The 22,275-nt window shown below is 42.6% G+C and overlaps 1 protein-coding gene across 3 annotated transcripts in view; it reads left to right on the forward strand.

The window, feature by feature from the left end:
* MND1 (meiotic nuclear divisions 1) overlaps positions 1 to 22,275 on the forward strand; it is a 205,729-nt gene that overhangs the window by 143,010 nt on the left and 40,444 nt on the right. For all 3 annotated transcript variants that reach the window (XM_073576387.1, XM_073576386.1, XM_073576388.1), the window contains one exon: positions 16,329 to 16,443. In XM_073576387.1, the coding sequence (XP_073432488.1) occupies positions 16,329 to 16,443 (115 nt within the window). The remainder of the gene's footprint in view (positions 1 to 16,328; positions 16,444 to 22,275) is intronic.

A 22,275-nucleotide genomic window follows, 5' to 3' on the forward strand; every position in this document is an offset into this window, starting at 1 on the left:
GAGTACGCTAGATACAGGATAGTGCAAGGCGGGTACACGAGAGCACGTATGGCGTGCACAGACAAGCACGCCCGGGTGTGAGCCAAGCAGGGCGCGTGCAAAGGAGCATGCCTGAGTACAGAGTTAGTGCGTGTGCAGAGAGCACGCTTGAGTGCAAGGTTAGGCAGAAGATGTTCTAAGAAGCACGACAGGGCACAGAGCAGAGCCTGTGCAAAGGAGTATGACAGAGCACAGAGCAGAGTGTATGCACGGAGCATGTGCTGGGAAGCACGGCAAGGTAGAGTACAGGAACGGAGCACAAGGCAGAGTTCAGGAACAGAGCGCAAGGCAGAGGACCCAAATACAGCGCGTATCCAAGTAAGGACCAAACAGACCAAGCCAGAAAGCACAACAATAATCAGGCACCTTTCATAGGAAGAGAGAGCCTGATGTAGGGCAGGAGCACAGGGACTTCCAGGTCAGGTCCTACAAGACCATAGAGAGGACAAGGCTGCAGCTAGAACAGAGAAGAGAGCACATGCGCACTAGCAATGTTGTGCAGCCATGGAACTAAGTACAAGAGATGCGCGTGCACACCCGACGGGACCTCTGGAGCGGCCGCGGCATCGGAAGTGGCGACGTCGGGCGTGGGGTCCTAAGAATATGAGATACAGCGGTCTGTCAATTACTGAGCTCAATTCTCTCAGAATTCGTAGATGAATGCCATCTGGGCCGGGGTTTTTGTCAGTGTTTAATTTGTTCAGATGCAGGTGTACTTCTCTTTGTGTTAAACTAGTTACACACGTGATCAAAATTGCTGGTACCCCTCGTTAAATGACAGAAAAACTCACAATGGTGACAGAAATAGCTTGAACCTGACAAAAGTAATAATAGACCAAAAATCTATGAAAATTAGAAAATGAAAGTCGGATGTTGCTTTTCCAACCATGCTGCCACAGAATTTTTTTTTTAAATAAAACTTATGAAATAGGCCTGGACTGGAATGATGGTACCTCTGAAAATAATGTGACACCAAGCAAAGCTGCACCCTCGCCACTGAGGTGCAGCCTGTCCCTACCGTAGAGCCTGTAGCCGACATAGAAGTCGGCCCAATTCTCCATGAACCCAAACCCTTCCTTCCTGCAACAATTTCTAAATCACTTATACATCGCATGAAAATTTATACTTTTTTTTTTTTATCAAAAAATTTAATTATGAGGATCAAGGATGGTCAATATATGGTGATCCGAAAGTTCTCTCTTTAATTGGGCAGCAAGGAGGATACACGAAGTTCCCCTTGCTTTTTTTTGTGAATGGAAAGACCAAGAATCCGACACTCAATTTGGTGAATTTATTTACAATGTAAGGAAAGTGTACAAATTTTATTTTTTGTGCGAACGTGACTGCCAGGATAAGTCTAATCACTGGGGCCAAACAAGTTGGCCAACGAAAACATCGTTGCAACATGTACTCAAGAACATAGTAGCAGAAAGTTTAGCTGATCCCACTAAAGTTCTCCTGCCACTACTCCTCATTAAGCTTCGACTGATGAAGTAGTTTGTGAAAGCCTTACTAAAAGAAGGAGAGACTTTTAAGTACCTGTGTACCAAGTTTCAGGAACTGTCCAAAGCAAAACTGAAAGCATGCATTTTTGTGGGTCCAGATATGCAGAAACTCATGAAGGACGGCGTGTTTGAAACATAAATGAAAGATGTTGAGAAAAGAGCTTGGGATTATTTTAAAAAGTTGTAGGTAACAGCAAAGATCCAAAATTTAAGTCCATGGAGAACGTGCTGAAATGTTTCAAATCCTTGGGTTGTCTGATGAATTTTAAGTTACATTTTTTACATTCCCATTTGGACTACTTTCCTGAAACATTGGTGCTGTTGGCGAAGAGCAAAGAGATTTCATCATGATATCTAGGAGATGGCATTAGGATTTCAAGCTAGATGGAATGTGAACATGATAGAGGAGTACTGCTGGATGCTTCACAGAGAAGATCCATAGGCCTTTTAAAAGAGAAAAGGTATCAAAAAAAGCTTTGACGAGAAACAGAAAAGGCGCAAGTGTTTTTAAATCGGGGCATAAGAAAAAATAAGAATCAGTCATTGGATTTGAAAAAAAAAATTAATAAACCCAAATTTTGCATACATGTGTTATCCGCAGGATAGTTCTTAATTATGAGAATAGTGTAAGTCCGACACCAGCACACCCAACTATCTGCTGAAAACTGCTCCAGCAGCAGCTGGACCTAAGAGATATTTGAGCAGAACACAGCAGCCCCGCATGTTCTGCCTTCTTCCACGTATGACGCTGTGTGGATTCCAGCATATGGCTTAACCTTTCATCCAATCCCAGAAACAAGACTGTATGGGTGCTTAAGTCTATTAATTATTGGGATGATATGAACAGCAATGGGAGATAGCAGATGGTATAGTAGAACACAGTAGTAGATGAGATCAAGATTGTTGGACACAATGTGGATGATTCAGGTAAAAACTTCAAGAGACAGATAATGCAGCATGTCAGTACTGAAAGACCGTATACAATACACAAATACTGGCAGGTAATAGAAATGCAGGGTATTATCACACAGTAGCAATGATACAGGATGCTGTTATCATGCATTATAACATACACAACAGCAAAGGAGAAAGATAACTAACACACTAATGGCTGCCAGCTTTACACTCACTGAACGGAGGATGCATAACTAGAGGATGCTTATATCAAACATGCAGTGACATAACATCACAGGAGCTGAGCATGCAAACATCATAAGGGGTTGCATTATGGCTGCTATCAGAGATGCATAACTAATAATTACATTATCCTTACCGGAATCCGCTTGTTATAAGCAATGGTTTGCAAAGAGCTGAGCTGGGCAGGTGTGAGCTACTCCGGAGAACAATGGTTACATGTTGTTGACCAGGCAGAAAGAAGGGGCGGTTCTGAACAATTAACCATTTGGAGAACAGAAAATAACAATCACATGAATAAAAGAGAAGGGCAACTTATGACACCTAATGGCCATAGCTGTAACAGCACTTAAAAATATCTAGCTGCACAGAATGGGCAGAACACTCCCTGCTTGGCGTCAACGGATGCCACTATTTGGCTCTTTTGGGGATAATAACAGTACAAGTTCAGTAACTGGCCTGAGGAACAGTTTGTTCTCCCCTAGTTTGCTCACTTTGACCTCTACCTTCTCCCTGAAGGCTCTGCGTCCTTGCTGGGTAGAGGCTTGGTGACTAGGCAGAGTGGCCACTCATAATGATGTGAGTGTCTGACAAGTACCCCATCACCTGGTTGGGTGTTTGGGTGGTCTTTTTGCCACTTTGTCCTGGTTTGTAGAGTGGAGAGAAATTGCTTCTTCCATCTGTCCCAGAAGACATTGGACACGCTTTGCACTTGCCTCCACTGGCATCTGAAAAGATCTTTATCGTTGAATTCTCCGAGTGGAGCTCTCGGGACACAGGTTTTCTGTGTGAGGAGCATAGCCGGAGTAAGGACTGTCAGGTCTCCGGAATTGCTGGAAAGTGCTGACAGTGGCCTGGAGTTCATGATAGCGATACCTCAGCCAAGAACGTAGTTAAACTCTCAAGTGTGAGTCTGGTGTTCGTTTGCAAGAAGATAGAATCCAGTATCTTGTGTGCTATGCCTGTCATTCTCTTCCAGGCACCTCCCATGTGCAAAAAGTGTGGCGGATTGAAAGTCCAGGTGCATCCTTGCTCACCTAGGTACCTTTCAACATTAGCGATGTCCAAATTGGAAGGGATGTGGAGTTCTCTTGCCGCTCCAATGAAATTCGTACCTCTGTAGGAGCGAATATGCTTCACAGGGCCAGTGATTGTGGTGAAGTGTCGAAACACATTTATGAAACTTGAAGTGTCCATAGACTCGATTACTTCGATATGAACAGCTCTGATGGACAGACAAGTGAATAGAACTGCCCAACACTTTGCTTCAGTATTTGCTTTCCTAGTGCGTCAAGTAGCCACGAACCAAGGCCCGAATATGTCTATTTCAACGTTGGTGAAGGGGGGTTCGATACTGAGTCTGTCGAATGGAAGACTGGCCATCTTCGGATTTTGGAACGAGCCACGGAGTTTGCGAAACGTAATAGAGTTGAAGATGAGTTTGCTAACGCTTCTCTTTGCGTCAACTATCCATAGACCAGCCGCCTGCAGATTTCCTTCGATGAATAAACGGCCTTGGTGTCTCACTAAGTCATGGTGATGCTGAATGAGCAGGGTTGTGACTTGATGACGTCCAGGAATTATTACCAGGTGTTTCTCTAAACTTCTATCTCTGCTTCTTGAAGACGGCCACCTACTCTCAGCAGCCCGTCTTGGTCAACAATTGGATCAAGCTCTTTTAGCATGCTGTCTCCAGGAATAGGTTGTCCCTTGTTGAGGTTATCTTTGACTATTTGTGTATCTTTGATGTCCAGGAACATCTTATCTTCCATGGACATCCCAACCTTGTCGTCCTCCTTTGTCCTGTGGAAGACTGTACCTCCCATCTGGTCTTGTTCATCTTCACAGGCGTGGTCTTCATTGGTAGGTGCTGAGAAATGGCAAGGTAGTGAAGTGCTGTTTGGCAATTCTTTTACCATCAGACTATTGTGACATGGCCGGAAGAGAGATGGACGTCCACTTTCTAGTGTGCTGGTAAGCATACTGTTGACTGAGGCCGGCTTGTGTGCTCCTCCTAGACAGACGTCTCCTATGATGATCCATCCAAGATCGAGCCTCTGTGCATACGGAGCGTTCCCGGAGCCGTTTATACATTCTCTAGTCTTGTGGACTTGTAGTATATCTCTTCCCAGGAGTAGAGCTATTGGGATTTCTGGTTCCATCTCAGGTATCATGTGGGCTATATGCTTCAGATGGGGGTGATGTGTCGCCACCTCCTGTGAAGGTATTTCTGACCTGTTGTCAGGAATCTGGTTGCACTCCAGGATGGGCGGTAATGATAGGCAAGTTTGGCAATCTATGGACTCCACTATGTATCCGTTTGCTTTTTTCCCCGCCGTCTCTACGGTACCTGCACACGTCCTCAGGGTGTAGGGAGAACCAGGGCCTACAATGCTGAAGTTGTCAAAGAAGATGGACCTGGCTAGAGACCTGTTGCTTTGGTCATCCAGGATTGCATATATCTTGAAGGCTTTGTCTGCGGCCTGCAGGATAGACTCGTACAAGGCAGATTTTTGAACAGGACCTTCCCCCTGTGAGTCCTCTACAGATCTCAGTACATTTAGAGCTGACCTCAGGGTTGTCTTTGTCAGTGTCCTTCTGCTTCCCATCATGCTCCTCTGCTTGCAACAACACTTGTGGAGGTGATCCAGGGTGCAAGGCTATATTGTGATCCGTGCTGCTGCATTCTGCACATTTCACGCGAGCTTCACAGTTCCTGGCAAAGTGAGAGGTTGTAGCACATCATTTGAAGCAGATGTTGTTCTCCTTGAGGAAACCTTTGCGATCCTCCAAAGACTTCTCCCTGAAGGCTCTGCATTTCAGTAGAGGATGTGGTTTCTTGTGTAGAGGACAATGTTTACTGACATCCTGAGGCTTGCTCTCGTCTGTGAACCACATGTAATCCACTTTTCTTGTAGGTTGAAAGGAAGTTTCTGTACTATCGGATTGACACCCTTAGCGGGGTCTAAGAATGCCAATCCGGGCAAGTCTCCTTCCTGCTGGGCAACCTGCAGCTCATTCAATAAATCTCTCAGTTCTCTAAGCTTTAGATAACCTTTAGGTCCTATCTTAGGAAAATCATCAATTCTTTTATATAAAGCTTTCTCTATGACTTCTACTGTTCCATTGCATTCATCAAGTCTTTCCCACACTTTATGTAGGGCTGTGCGAGGATGCTTTACATTAATGTCTGTCTTTTGGCACTCACTTCCGAGCCACTTTACCAGGAGATCTAACTCCTCACTACAAGAAAGGTCCAGACCATGAATGGCGTTCCGGAACGAGGCTCGCCATGACCGATAGTTCTCGGGTTTATCAGTGAACTTTACAAGTCCCTTTGTAACCAGTTCTCGGCGGGCAAGGAACTTTGCAAGGTCCATGGTGGCTCCATCAGTGCTGGCACAAACCGGTGTGTAATAGTCATGTCTGGTGTGTGGTACATCACCATACCTGTAAGACGCCTCTGACTCTTGATAGTTTGTGCGGTACCTTGTCGATGAAGGTGTCTCTTTAAGGAGGGATGGGAGAGCTGTACCTTCTCAGTGGAACGGTAGCTGTGGTCGACATCTCTGTGCTGGACGTCTCCTCGCCTATGGTAGTGAAGCTCGGGGTTGGATCGCTGGTAATCGGCATGGGCTGATTGATATGATGCTTCAGGGCTGTCATCCACGCCGAAATGTTGACGGACGTACTCTGCGACACGCTGCGCTGGATCTTGCTGCTCTAGATCTGGTCCAAGAATGTTGCTGCGTCTCTCATAATCAGGATCTTTCATAGCTTCCAAATACTCTGCTTTAGCTATTGCAGCTGCTGTCTCTTTGTCTGCCACAAGTCTTTCTACAGACGCTCGCAGGCGTGCACTCTCCACATCTTGCTCTGCCTGCAAACGTGCAGCTTTTGCCTCTCTTTCTGCCTGCAAACGTCTGGTTTCGGCATGCAGGCGTGCAGTTTCTGCCTCTCTGCCTGCAAACGTGCGGCTTTAGTATCTTGCTCTGCCTGCAGACATACCTTTGCTGCTTCGTGCTCTGCTTGTCTGAGCTTTAGATGCATCTCTTGTTCGTTGAAGGAGGATCCTGCTTTGGCTGCTTTGGCCTCGGCGCGAACGACAGCAGCTAGCTCTGCTAATGACGATCTTCTGGAGCTTGCTCGTGACCTTGTTTTGAGTGAGGATGTGCTTTTTCGAGACATTGTGCATTTAGCTGCGTACTGCTGAGTATATTGGCGGGAAACTGAGTCTATGCGTGGTGGGCTTCCGCGTGGTGGGAAAAATGTAGCACTTCTTGGCGGGCTGCAGTAGCATTCTGCGGCTGTGATACCCGTATGCGGAGCAGTATGGGTGTTAGCGATCCCGTACAGTCTATGCAATCACCGCATGCGACCGGCGGTCCTTTTACCCCTTAACCCCCAAGGGTGGTTTGCACGTTCATGACCGGGCCAATTTTTACAATTCTGACCACTGTCCCTTTATGAGATAATAACTCTGAAACGCTTCCATGGATCCTGGTGATTCTGACATTGTTTTCTCGTGACATACAGTTGTGGCCAAAAGTATTGACACCCCTGCAATTCTGTCAGATAATACACAGTTTCTTCCTGAAAATGATTGCAAACACAAATTCTTTGGTATTATCTTCATTTAATTTGTCTTAAATGAAAAAAAACACAAAAAGAATTGTCTTAAAGCCAAATTGGATATAATTCCACACCAAACATAAAAAAGATTGTGGACAAAAGTATTGGCACTGTTCGAAAAATCATGTGATGCTTCTCTAATTTGTGTAATTAACAGCACCTGTAACTTACCTGTGGCACCTAACAGGTGTTGGCAATAACTAAAACACTTGCAGCCAGTTGACATGGATTAAAGTTGACTCAACCTCTGTCCTGTGTCGTTGTGTGTACCACATTGAGCATGGAGAAATGAAAGAAAACCAAAGAACTGTCTGAGGACTTGAGAAACCAAATTGTGAGGAAGCATGAGCAATCTCAAGACTACAAGTCCATCTCCAAAGACCTGAATGTACCTGTGTCTACCGTGCGCAGTGTCATCAAGAAGTTTTAAGCCCATGGCACTGTGGCTAACCTCCCTAGATGTGGACGGAAAAGAAAAATTGACAAGAGATTTCAACGCAAGATTGTGCGGATGTTGGATAAAGAACCTCGACTAACATCCAAACAAGTTCAAGCTGCCCTGCAGTCCGAGGGTACAACAGTGTCAACCCGTACTATCCGTCGGCGTCTGAATGAAAAGGGACTGTATGGTAGGAGACCCAGGAAGACCCCACTTCTTACCCCGAGACATAAAAAAGCCAGGCTGGAGTTTGCCAAAACTTACCTGAAAAAGCCTAAAATGTTTTGGAAGAATGTTCTCTGGTCAGATGAGACAAAAGTAGAGCTTTTTGGGTAAAGGCATCAACATAGAGTTTACAGGAGAAAAAAAGAGGCATTCAAAGAAAAGAACACGGTCCCTACAGTCAAACATGGCGGAGGTTCCCTGATGTTTTGGGGTTGCTTTGCTGCCTCTGGCACTGGACTGCTTGACCGTGTGCATCGCATTATGAAGTCTGAAGACTACCAACAAATTTTGCAGCATAATGTAGGGCCCAGTGTGAGAAAGCTGGGTCTTCCTCAGAGGTCATGGGTCTTCCAGCAGGACAATGACCCAAAACACACTTCAAAAAGCACTAGAAAATGGTTTGAGAGAAAGCACTGGAGACTTCTAAGGTAGCCAGCAATGAGTCCAGACCTGAATCCCATAGAACACCTGTGGAGAGATCTAAAAATGGCAGTTTGGAGAAGGCACCCTTCAAATATCAGTGACCTGGAGCAGTTTGCCAAAGAAGAATGGACTAAAATTCCAGCAGAGCATTGTAAGAAACTCATTGATGGTTACCGGAAGCGGTTGGTCGCAGTTATTTTGGCTAAAGGTTGTGCAACCAAGTATTAGGCTGAGGGTGCCAATACTTTTGTCTGGCCCATGCTTAGGGTGCCAATACTTTTGTCTGGCCCATTTTTGGAGTTTTGTGTGAAATGATCAATGTTTTGCTTCATTCTTTTTTGTGTTTTTTCATTTAAGACAAATTAAATGAAGATAATACCAAAGAATTTGTGTTTGCAATCATTTTCAGGAAGAAACTGAGTATTATCTGACAGACTTGCAGGGGTGTCAATACTTTTGGCCACAACTGTATTGTACTTCATGTTAGTGATAAAATTTCATTCAAATAACTTGCGTTTATTTGTGAAAAAAATGGAAATTTGGCGAAAATTTTTAACATTTTGCAATTTTCCAACTTTGAATTTTTATGCCCTTAAATCACAGAGATACGGCACACAAAAAACTTAATAAATAACATTTCCCACATGTTTACTTTACATCAGCACAATTTTGGAACCAAAATTTTTATTTGTTAGGAAGTTATAAGGGTTAAAAGTTGACCAGCAATTTCTCATTTTTGCAACACCATTTTATTTTTATGGACCACATCACATTTGAAGCCACTTTGAGGGGACTATATGATAGAAAATGATAGAAAATACCCAAAAGTGACCATTCTAAAAACTGCACCCCTAAAAACCACATTCAAAAAGTTTATTAACCCTTTAGGTGCGTCACAGCAATTTTTTGAATATTTAAAAAAAAAATGAACATTTAACTTTTTTTCACAAAAAAAATACTTCAGGTTCAATTTTTTTTATTTTACCAAGGGTAACAGGAGAAATTGGACTGCAAAAGTTATTGTGCAGTTTGTCCTGAGTACGCTGATACCTGATATGTGGGGGGGAACCACTGTTTCGGCGCATGGCAGTGCTCAGAAGGGAAGGAGCTCCGTTTGACTTTTTCAATTTGAAAAAATTGGCTGGAATTCAGATCGGACGCCATGTCACGTTTGGAGAGCCCCTGATGTACCTAAACAGTGGAAACCCCCACAAGTGACCCCACTTTGGAAACTAGACCCCCTAAGGAACTTATCTAGATATGTGGTGAGAACTTTGAACCCACAAGGGCTTCACAGAAGTTTATAACATACAGCGGTACAATTAAAAAAAATCATATTTTTAACACAAAAATGATCTTTCACCCCCAATTTTTATTTTTCCAAGGGTAACAGGACCCTAAACGTTATTGTGCAATTTGTCCTGAGTATGCTGATACCCCATATGTGGGCGTAAACGACTATTTGGGCGCATGGCAGAGCTCAGAAGGGAAGCAGCGCCATTTTACTTTTTTGGCTTCAATTGAGATCGGACACCATGTCGCGATTGGAAAACCCCTGTTGTACCAAAACAGGGAAACCCCTAACAAGTGACACCATTTTGGAAACTAGACCCCCCAAGGAACTTAACTAGATGTGTGGTGAGCGCTTTGAACCCCCCAGTGCTTCACAGAATTTTATAACACCCAGGCGTGAAAATAAAAAAATCGTATTTTTTCCACAAACATGATATTTTAGTCACCAATTTTTTTATTTTCCCAAGGGTACCAGGAGAAATTGGACCCCAAAAGTTGTTGTCCAATTTGTCCTGAGTACGCTGACACCCCATATGTGGGAGAAAACTACTGTATGGACACACGTCGGGGCTTGGAAGGGAAGTAGTGACGTTTTGGAATGCAGGCTTTGATGGAATGGTCTGCGGGTGTCATGTTGCTTTTGGAGAGCCCCTGATGTACCTAAACAGTGGAAACCCCCCACAAGTGACCCCATTTTGGAAACTAGACCCCCTAAGGAACTTATCTAGATGTGTGGTGAGCACTTTGAACCCCCAAGTGCTTCACAGAAGTTTATAACGCGCGGGCGTGAAAATAAAAAAAATGATATTTTTGCCCCCAATTCTTTATTTTCCTAAGGGTAACAGGAGAAATTGGACCCCAAAAGTTGTTTTGCAATTTGTCCTGAGTAGGCTGATACCCTATATGTGGGGGTAAAACACTGTTTGGGCGCATGTCAGAGCTTGGAAGGGAAGGAGCACCATTTGACTTTTTCAACGCAGAATTGGCTGGAATTGAGATCAGAAGCCATGTTACATTTGGAGAGCACCTGATGTGCCCAAACAGTGGAAACCCCCCAATTATAACTCCAACCCCAACCCCAACACACCCCTAACCCTACTCTCAGCCCTAACCCTAGCCCTAATGGGAAAATGGAAATAAATACATTTTCTTTTAATTTTATTATTTTTCCCTAACTAAGGGGGTGATAACGGGGGGTTTGAGTTACTATTTATAGCGGGTTTTTATGTTTGGCAGCTGTTGCACGCTAAAAGACGCCTTTTATTGTAAAAATAGTTTTTGGATCACCACATATTGAGAGCTATAATTTTTCCATATTTTGACCCACCGAGTCATGTGAGGTCTTATTTTTTGCGGGACGAGTTGACGTTTTTATTTGTATCATTTTCGGGCACGTGACATCTTTTGATCGCTTTTTATTCCGATTTTTGGGACACAGAATGAGCAAAAACCAGCGTTTCATGAATTTCTTTTGGGGGGTGCGTTTACACTGTTCCGCCTGCGGTAAAATTGATAAAGCGGTTTTATTCTTCGGGTCAGTACGGTTACAGCGATACCTCATTTAGGTCGTTTTTTATGTTTTGGTGCTTTTATGCAATGAAAACAATTTTATATAAAAAATAATTATTTTTGCATCGCTTTATTCTGAGCTATAACTTTTTTATTTTTTCGCTGATGACGCAGTGTCCCGTTTTTTGCGGTACCATGGTTATTTATATCCGTCTTTTTGATCGTGAGTTATTGCACTATTTGCTCGGCGGTATGATAATAAAACATTATTTTTTGCTTTGTTTTTTATTTTTATTTTTTAAGGGGTTCGCTAAAGGGGTTAACTAATGTGGCAGTTTCATAGGGCGGGTCGTTACGGACGTGGCGATACTAAATATGTGTACTTTAATTATTTCCAAAAAATGAATTTATTAGGGAATATTTTTTTTTTCTAATTTATTTAGCGATTTTTTATAAATTATTCTTACACTTTTTTTTTTTTTTTTTTACGTTTTATTACACTGTCCCAGGGGGGACATCACTGTCATGTGTGAGATCGCTGATCTGACACATCGCAGATCGGTGTGACAGATCAGCGATCTGACACAGGCACTACTGCAGGCTTCCACATGCCTGCGCTCTGCAGGCAGTGAGGAAGCCGGCTCCCTGCAGGCCCCCGAAGGTCCCCGCCACCATATTGGATCCGGGGACCTGCAGGGAAGGAGGCCCCCAGAGCAGCGCAGCACATCGCGCTTCACTGGGGGTCTCAGGGAAGCACGGAGGCAGCCCCCTCTCTGCCGATGCTTCCCTAAACCCCCAGTACACTGTGATCGCCGTGACCGCCCCTGACACACAGTGCCGGGTGTCAGCTGTGATAATCGTTATGACGTACTATCCCATCCATGGGCATAGGGTCCCGGGTCCCATGGACGGGATAGTAAGTCAGATGTCAGGAAGGGGTTAACCCCTTTTGTGAAAAAGAAGAAATGTGGCAAAAAACTGCTTTTTCATCATACCGCCAAAAAAAGTGCAATAAAAGGCAATCATAAAGTCGAATGTAAATAAAAATGGTATAGCCACAAATAACAAGGTGTAGTGCAGCTCTGTCAGGGAGAATTAAAAAAGTTATAGCTCTTGGAATACAGCGATGCAAAAACAATTTTTTTTTTTTTTTTAATAAAATAGTTTTTATTGTGTAAAAGCGTCAAAGCATAACAAAATGATATAAATGTGGTATCACTGTAATCCTACTGACCCGAAAAAAAAAAAGCTGTCATCACTTTTACCACACGGTGAACGACATAAAAAAATAAATAATTCTTGACTTTATGATTTTTGTTTATTATGCCTCCCAAACATCAGAATAGGAAGAGATGAAAAAATATTATTTGTCTGAAAATGATGCTAATAAAAACATAAACTCTTTCCACAAAAAACAAGCCTTCACATGACTCTGTCAACAGAAATATAAGAAAATTATAGTTTATAAAATATGGCAATGTAAAAACTTGTTTTTGCAAAATAAAAGCGTCTTTTAGTGTGTTTCAGCAGCCAAACATAAAAAAGTCATATAAATCTGGTATCTCTACTATCTCACCGACCTGAAGAATAAATTTGTCTAATAACTTATACTGTCCGAGGAAAGAAAAATCAAGTCCCCACTCAGGTCCGTCATCTGTCAATGGAAATATAGGAAGCTTCCATTTTACTAGTAGCACAAAGGCTTTTGGAAAAGCGCTCTGGCTGCTTGCTCCCCCTCTCCCCCAAAGAGAACCAGCGAATTCTGCACTACCATAGCCAAATACCCCTTTTTGTTATGACCCCCACAGTGGGCCTAAACCACATTTAGGGTCCACATGTTTGATATATTTGTCCATGTCTCCAGATACACAAGATGTACTGGGCACTTCAGTGGCAGATTTACAATTTTCACTTGGCAACATCCACTGCTGCTTTTTCTGGAAAACAACCATGGAGTCAAAACTTTCACTACACTTGTAGATAAATTCCCAGAAGAGTGTGTAATTTTCAAATTGGGGTCACTTGAGGAGGGATTCTGCTATTCTGACATTTAAGGACTCTGTAGATGGAGTCTGCAAACTATTCTACCATAATTTGTTCTCAAAGAGTCAAATGGCTCTTTGTCCCTCATGAGTCTTGCCATGTGGCTAAGCAGTATTGTACTGCCACATATGAGGTATTGCCAAATTCAGCAAAAGTTGTGTGACATTGTACCCATTTCCCAGTTTGAAAATGTAAAATTTGGGGATATAACAAAATGTTTGTTGAAAATGTAATTATTTTTTCTTCACTACCCAGAGGTACAACATTCTGTAACACACTTGTGGTGTCATTATGATCACTGCACCTCTAAATTAATTCATTGAGAGGTGTAGTTTGTAAAATTGGGTCACTTATGGGGGGTTCTGCTGTTCTGGCACCTCAGGGGCTCTTCCAGTGGGTTGTGGCACCCGCAAGCCATAACTGCAAAATCTGATCTACAATATGGCGCTCGTTCCCTTCTGAGCTTTCCACTGTGCCTTTCCCGATGATATGTAGGGTGTTGGTGCACTCAGGAGAAATTGCACAACCAACTGAGGTCCATTTTTTCCTTTTAGCCCTTATGCAAATTAAAAACTTCGGGCTAAAATAATTTTTTTGTGTTTAAAAATGTAATTCTTTCTTCACCACCCAGTGGTATAAAATTTTGTGAGGTACATGTGGTGTCAACATGCTCACTGAATCCCTAGATGAATTAATTGGGGGGTAATTTTTTTACATTGGGGTCGCTTATAGAGGGTTCTGCTGTTCTGGCACTCTAGGGGCTCTGCCAATGTAACATGGCACCCACAAACCATTTCAGGAAAACCTGAAATTCAATATGGTGATTCCCTTCTGAGCTTTGCACTGAACCTTAAAAGTAGTTTTTGACCACATATGGGGCATTGACGTACTCAGGAGAAAATGCGCAACAAAATTAAGTTCATTTTCTCCTATTATCTCTTTTGAAAATTGAAAACTTGGGGCCAAAGCAACTTTTTAGTTGAAAAAATGGTAATTTTCCATTTATTCAACCTAATGTTATACAATTCTGTAAATCTCCTGAGGGTTAGAAATGATCACTATATCCATAGATTAATTCCTCAAGAGTTGTAGTTTTCAAGTGAGGTCAGTTGTGGGGGTTTCTGCTGTTTTAGCATGTCAGAGGCTCTTCAACTGTGACATGGCATCTGAAGTCTTTTCCAGCCAAAATTCTGCTCCAGAATGCAATTGGCGCTCCTTCCCTTCTGAGCCCTGTTTTGTACCCAAATGGTAGTTTTCATTACCTTAGTTTATTTTTATTGGAGATCCTAATTGCATTTGCACACTTCTTTTTCTCTAGTGCACAAACAGTAATTTTCCACCACATATGGGGTATATGTGTACTCAGGAGAAATTGCACAACAGATTTTGGGGTCCATTTTCTCCTGATACCCTTGTGAAAAGGAAAAATTTGGGGCTAAAGCAACATTTTTGTGGGAAAAATGTATTTTTTAATTTTCATGACTCAACGTTATAAAATTCTGTGATGCACCTGTGGGTTCAATGTGCTCCCCAACCTCTAGGTAAGTTCTTTAAGGGGTGCAATTTTCAAAATGAGGTCACTTGTGAGGGGTTTCCACTGTTTAGGCAAATCAGAGACTCTGCAAACGCGACCGCGTCTGCTATGTATTCCAGTCAATTTTACACTCCAAAAGTCAAATGGGGCTCCTTCCTTTCTGAGCCTTTCTGTGTGCTCAAATAGCAGTTTTCCACCACATTTGGGGTATCTGTGTTTTCAGGAAAAATTGAACAACAACTTGTATAGACCATTTTCTTCTGTTACCCTTGTGAAAATGCTTTAATTCTTATGAAGCACCTGAAGGTTAATAAACTTATTGCATGTGGGGTGCAGTTTTTAAAATGGTGTCAGTTTTTGGGTAGTTTCCTCAAAGCAGGACTGTGGAGTCTGTGTCCATTTTGGTGGAAGTGGAGTTGGTATGAAATGGACTGACTTCGACTCTGGCAACATATAATAACTTAGGTTCAGTAGTTTAGTTCAGGATGTGCTGTACATTTTTTCATAAGAATTTGGGAAAGTTGTGAAATGTCCTATAAATGTCTGTTCTGTTCATGATCTAAGGATCTGGGCTTATAGTTAAGATGAATCTGCGCTGCACTTTATGTACATGCTCAGTAGTGACCAATGCTGTAAAAGTGGAGTTGGAATTAAGGAAATTGAGGAGTCTGAGGCACAGGTTTGGCTTACTAACTCAGCAGTCCTGCCTCAAAGCCGCTTCAAATGTGTTGTTGTCCCTTTATAAACTTTGGTTTTGTAAATTTTGTTGAAAAAATTAGAAACTCCTGTTAAATGTTTAACCGTTTTAACTTCCTAACCAAGAAAGTTTTATGTTTTAAAAATGTTGCAGATGTAAAGTAGACATGTGGTAAATGTTATTTATTAACTTGTTTGTGTGACATATCTCTCTGGCTATAGATTAAAAGTTTGAAAATTGGCAAATTTTCAAACTTTCTGCCAAATTTCAGATAATTTCATAAATAAATGTAAAAAATATCCTAAATTTACCACTAAAATAAAGGACAATGTGTCATGAAAAAAACGGTCTGAGAATCGGTAGGCCCCTTTGAAGCGTTCCAGAGTTAGTGACACTGTTCAGAATTGTAAAATTTGGCCTGGTCAGGAAGGTGAAAGAGAGTCAGTCATAAGCGGTCATAATGGAGCGCTTAGGAAGCAACCCAGGGGCAGGCAAGGATGTCAGGTCTCCACCGCAGCTCCAGCTGAAAACCTCCAATGGAGGATAGGAGCAATGAGAAAAATGGAAAACGGTCTTAGGAGCGCAGGAAAGAGACTCAGACAAGAGATGGGTTTAAACCACAACACGTTTCGACGGAGGATCCGTCTTCAGATGGATCCTCCGTCGAAACGTGTTGTGGTTTAAACCCATCTTGTCTGAGTCTCTTTCCTGCTCTCCTAGGAAGGTGAAAGAGGCTCGGGGGGCGAAGGGGTTAAACTGTAAGCTTTGAAAATTGTAAGGTAGCGTTCAAACCCGGCCATGTAAAAGTCATTGTGTATTATTTGTATAATCTGATGCAGTTCTGATATCTTACAGGAAGAGCGGACAAAGCTGGCTGAGAAACTTGCGGCATTAAGGCAGCAACGGGAGCAATTTATGACAGAACTGGAAAAATACAAAGAATGTGATCCAGATGTTATAGATGAAATTCGTAAGTTCACCTTTTTGCATTCATACCTATTGGAATTTGCAGCATTCATGCCAAATTGCAATTTTTTTTATTTGAAATATCGTCCATAGGTAAGTGAACCAAAGACAGCACTGTTCTAGTCACCGTATCCCCCAACATTGGTTATCATTTAAACATGGGTATATGAAAACTCTTATCTAGTGTTCTGAATCATTGCATATTGCTCTGCATTTGCTTTCGTATCACCATATAAAGAAACAAGTCAGCTTAAAGGGTGTGAAAATGATCTCGTATTCACAGGATAGGTGATAACATGCTGCCGGCTGGGGCTCCCACCATTCTGACTTCTATGTATCCCAAAACTAAGGCTAGTTTCACACTAGCGTATGGAGGAGCTGCGGAGGGATGCGAACTTCCTCTGTGAAGCTCCGCCCACTGCCCACCTCCTCCGTGAAGCTCCGCCTTCGGGCATGCGCCCTGCGTACCCTATCTTTAGCATTGGGTACGCAGGACCTGCCGATGTATGCGGATGCCTCCACATGCGTCTTTTTGACGGTGCGACGACCACACCAAAATGCAACACGTTGCATTTGGGGGAGGTCGCATCCTCATACATCGGCACAGCCTGCGTACCCAATGCTAAAGGTAGGTATGCAGGCTGCATGCCGACGGAGGCAGAGCTTCACAGAGGAGGCGTGACATTGGGCGGAGCTTCATGGAGGAAGTCCGCATCCCTCCGCAGCTCCTCCATACCCTAGTGTGAAACTAGCCTAAGCTATACACAGCCAAGACGTTCGCAACAGCGGTTCATTGTATTTGGGACTGCAGGAAATTGCTGACAAACTTGTTTATTCAAAAGTTTTATATGTACTTGTGGGTTTGACCACATTAGATTACCATCTAAAAGCTTCACATTATTTTAACCTTTTGTGCCTAAATTCACGTAATCATGAAACCTTAGCTAAAAAGTTGCCATTTTTCAGGATAGGGTTGATTGTTTTTTTTTGTACCCATTACTGTTCAGCACAGTTTTGTCATGCAACTAGGGTTTGCGATTGGTGAGATTTCCAGTGTAAAGGAGACTATTTGATTCCTCTCCCTTTCCTAAACATTGTCTCTAATTATAGCTGCATGCCCACCTCCCTGTAACAAGGTATGTGGGAGGTGCAGTGTTTAAAGGGAATATGTCAACAGGTTTTTGCTCTGTTATCTGACAACATCATGCTGTAGGGAATAAAATGCAGATTTCAGCGATGCATCTTATTAATCTGTGTGTATTTGTTTGCTTGCTATGATTATTTTAGCACCAGCAGGTTATCATTGCTCGGACCCAGCAACTTGTGCATACTAGACCGACAAGCCTTCTGCTATGATAGGCATCTCACTGTCTATGGACATTGTATATGCTGAGCCTTGTGTGGGTGGGGTTAGCTTCCTCAGCTCTGCTGCATTTCTAAATCTAAAAGCTCTGATTGTGTCAGAACAGTTGCACCCAGTAATATAAGTCATACATCCTTGGATTCAGCTTCTCTTTGCCTACATCAGGCTGCTCTCAGAAAATGTAGCCTAAGGCTGGTTTCACATTTGCGTTAAAACAACGCTGCGCCCTGCGTCGTTAAGCCCCGCCCCGAGCCGGCTCCCTGCCCGCCCCATCCGGGATCACCGCCTACTTTCGCATTTGCACGCATGCGATCGGCGCACCCTATCTTTAGCATAGGGTGCGCAGATCATGCGCTGCCAGTGTGAAAGTAGCGTGCTGCGCACTTTAGACGGTGCGCCGTGCGCGCCGAAATGCAACATGCTGCATTTCGGCGCGCACGGTGCACCGTCAAAAGTGCGCAGCACGCTACTTTCACACTGGCAGCGCATGATCTGCGCACCCTATGCTAAAGATAGGGTGCGCCGATCGCATGCGTGCAAATGCGAAAGTAGGCGGTGATCCCGGATGGGGCGGGCAGGGAGCCGGCTCGGGGCGGGGCTTAACGACGCAGGGCGCAGCGTTGTTTTAACGCAAATGTGAAACCAGCCTAAACCTGCTGACAGTAACAGTATACTAAGCCAGTAGCAAATCTGTATAGTGATTTACATTTCACAGTCTGCTGCTCTGCATGTGAAACATGCACCCTCCTGAGGCATGGAGAGCGCACTGGAGATTGTAAGCAAAGAAAAAGCTTGTGATGTGTTGTTTTCCCATACTTTAGTGAGTGTGAGACAGTCACATGTACAGAGGTGGCGGAGACACACAGACAGGAAAGAATTGTCAACAGCCATAGTCTCGTCACTTCATCATAGAGACATTGATGTGCACAGTGACTTAAATCCACACAATAGTGCCAGCAGCAGGGAATGGTTTGTTTCCTATATTGTCTGATGCAGTTAGTAGTATAGTATACAATTTCTTTAAACAGCCTTTCTTTGCGGTAAACTGTTTATTTATGCTAATCCCTTTGCCGACTTGTGACATACATGTATGGAGGCTGATGGAAGAGCCGAGTCTGATACTTACAGGGCATTTGCCGGTGACATATCACTGCCAGCACTCCTCGCCTTGTATGTCCTGGCTGTTTAATCCTTTGGGTTCCTTTAGGGGCCAGCAGACTGGGGGCTTCACAGGAGATAGTTCATTTTACAATATACTGCAAAGCTAATGTACTGCTTGCTGTAAGTAACCAAGCTTGAAATTCCCCCATTCCCTTTCCAAAAATACAAAATTAAAAGAGTATTTGAATTTGTCGTGTTGTCAAAAGTCCACTTAGTAAAAATATTAAGATTATTTACGTTTTAAGTTTTACATGAAACCCAGGCATATGTCTAGGTTTTATAGATCGTCATAAAATAATCAGAACTAGAGAAACTTGTTTTTTTTTTTCATCCAAATGTCAAGGAACTTTCAGAAACCTCTTTATTTAAGAGTCGATTCAGTTCTAAAGTGTCAAGTGCCAATAGTTAGAAATGCCACAAAAATCACACCATTTTAAGGCTCATTCACACATCAGTATTTGGTCAGTGTTTTTCATCAGTATTTGTACGCCAAATCCAGGAGTGGACCTTACAGGGAAAAATTATAATTGAAAGACTGATACCTGTTCTGTGTTTTGGGGACACTACTGGTTTTGGCATACAAATACTGATGAAATACTGATCAAAAATACTGATGTGTGAATGAGGCCTTAGAAAGTGTTTCCATTTCCCCTTATAGCATTCAAAACTGCATGTAAGAAGTTTGTTTACCCTTCTGGTGATTAACTATGCAAATTTAGAAAAGTATATGTATTTTTTCCATTAAAATGCAGAATTGGCCTCAAATTATTCATTATTCATTTTAATTAGGAGTAATTGGAGAAAAAAAAAGCCTCCCTTTTTATTTTATTTTTTTTACCTAATTTTTAAACAGTTTGGGACACTTTTTTTAAAATTCTACTTATCAACGCATTTATAAAGATTTCTAGTTTCCATTTTAATCCCAAAAGTTTCTTCAATAATATGTGCAGGAGATGTCAAGAGGTGAAAATTTCAGATTTTTTTTTTTTTTTTTTTTTTTTAACCCTATTAGGTTTTTTTTGTACATTGACTGTGTGGCATAAATGACATATTAGCTTTCTGTGGTCAGTGTGATTAACGAGTTATGAAATTTATAATTGTTTTATTTCTGTTTTACTATCTTTGCACCTTAAAAATAGTTAGAATTTTGGCTACCCAAAAACATTTTCTTCAGTTTTATTTTTCCAATGGCAGAGATGTATCAGGGCTTATTTTTCGCAGGACGAGCTGTTGTTTTTATTGGTACCATTTTGGGTTGTACAGTGGGGAAAATAAGTGTTTGATACACTGCCGATTTTGCAAGTTTTCCCACCTGCAAAGAATGAAGAGGTCTGTAATTTTTATCGTAGGTACACTTCAACTGTAAGAGACAGAATCTTACAAAAAAAAAAAATCACATTGTGTAATATTTACATAATTAATTAGCATTTTATTGCATGAAGTAAGTATTTGATACAATAGAAAAACAGAGCTTACTATTGTATATAGAAACCTTTGTTTGCAATTACAGAGTTCAGAATGTTTCCTGTAGTTCTTCCCAAGTTTGCACACACTGCAGCAGGGACTTTGGCCCACTCCTCCATTCAGCTCTTCTCCAGATCTTTTAGGTTTCGGGGCTGGCGCTGGGCAATATTGAGTTTTTAGCTCCCTCCAATGATTTTCTATTCTTTTCAGGTTTGGAGACTGGCTAGGCCACTCCAGGACCTTGAAATGCTTCTTTTGGAGCCACTCCTTATTTGACCTGGCTGTGAGTTTCGGGTCATTGTCATGCTGGAAGACCCAGCCATCACCCATCTTCAATGATCTTACTGAGGGAAGGAGGTTGTTGGCCAAAATCTTGAGATACATGACCCCACCCATCATCCCTTCAATACGGTGCAATAGTTCCGCCCTCTTTGCAGAGAAGCACCCCCAAAGTATGATTTTTTTTTTTCCCCACCATGCTTTATAGTTAGGATGAGGTTTTTGGGATTGTACTTATCCTTCTTCTTCCTCCAAACACGGCAAGTGGAATTGTTACCAAAAAGTTCTCTTTTGGTCTTATCTGACCACATGACCTTCTCCCATGCTTCCTTTGGATCATCCATATGGTCATTGGGAAATTTCAAATGGGTCTGGACATGTGCTGACGTGAGCAGGGGGACTTTGCGTGCCTTCCAGGATTTTATTTAATCCATGATGGTGTGTAGTGTGTTACTAACTGTAATGTTCAAGACTGTGGTTCCAGCTCTCTTTAGGTCATTGATCAGGTCCTCTCATGTAGTTTTGGGCTGATTCCTGAACTTTCTCAGAATTGTCCTTGCCCCACGAGGCGAGATCTTGCATGGAGCCCCAGCCCGAGGAAGATTGACAAGTCATCTTGTGTTTCTTCCATTTTCTAATAATTGTGCCAAAAGTTATTGCCTTCTCACCAAGCTGCTTCCCTATTGTCCTGTAGCCCATCCCAGCCTTGTGCAGGTCTACAATTTTTTTCCCTGGTGTCCTTAAGCTGCTTTCACATATCAGTTTTTTGGCATCAGTCACAATCCGTTGGCTCGACGGATTCACATATCAGTTTTTTTTACATCTGTTGCAATCCGGCAATTTTTGAAAAAAAGGATCCGGCAAAGGATGCCACCAGATCTGTTTTTTTTTTTTCATAGACTTGTATTAGCGACGGATGGCCCCACGTTTCATCCTTCATTCCCCGGATCCGTCGGAAATTGTCCGGCGGCCGGAGAAGACGGACAAAGTAACATTTTTTTGTCTCCGTCGAAAAGTCGGACAGTGACGGATCCGGCGCAGATTGTGAAAAACTGATGCAACGGATCCAGTTTTTTGCTGGATTTAAAAAAAACGGATCCGGCACCTATAGGCTTCCATTCTAGCAAACGACGGATGGTGCCGGATCCGTCGCTGTCCGTCAAATGTCGTAATCCAGCGACTGATTCGTTTTTTTCAAACTGAGCATGCTCCAATTATTATTACAAGGTAGGGCAGTCGGACCCAGCAAAAAACTGGATCCGTTGCATCAGTTTTTCACAATCTGCGCCGGATCCGTCGCTGTCCGACTTTTCGACGGAGACAAAAAAATGTTACTTTGTCCGTCTTCTCCAGCAGCCGGACAATTTCCGACGGATCCGGGGAATGACGGATGAAACGTGGGGCCATCCGTCGCTAATACAAGTCTATGAAAAAAAAAAAAAACAGATCTGGCGGCATCCTTTGCCGGATCCTTTTTTTCAAAAATTGCCGGATTGCAACAGATGTAAAAAAAACTATGTGAAAGCAGCCTTAGGCTATGTGCCCACGTAGCGTTTTATTCCGGACACT

The sequence above is a fragment of the Dendrobates tinctorius genome, unplaced genomic scaffold, assembly GCF_039654945.1.
Source record: "Dendrobates tinctorius isolate UK_male_01 unplaced genomic scaffold, ASM3965494v1 ptg000008l, whole genome shotgun sequence".
Classification (NCBI taxonomy): Eukaryota; Metazoa; Chordata; class Amphibia; order Anura; family Dendrobatidae; genus Dendrobates; species Dendrobates tinctorius.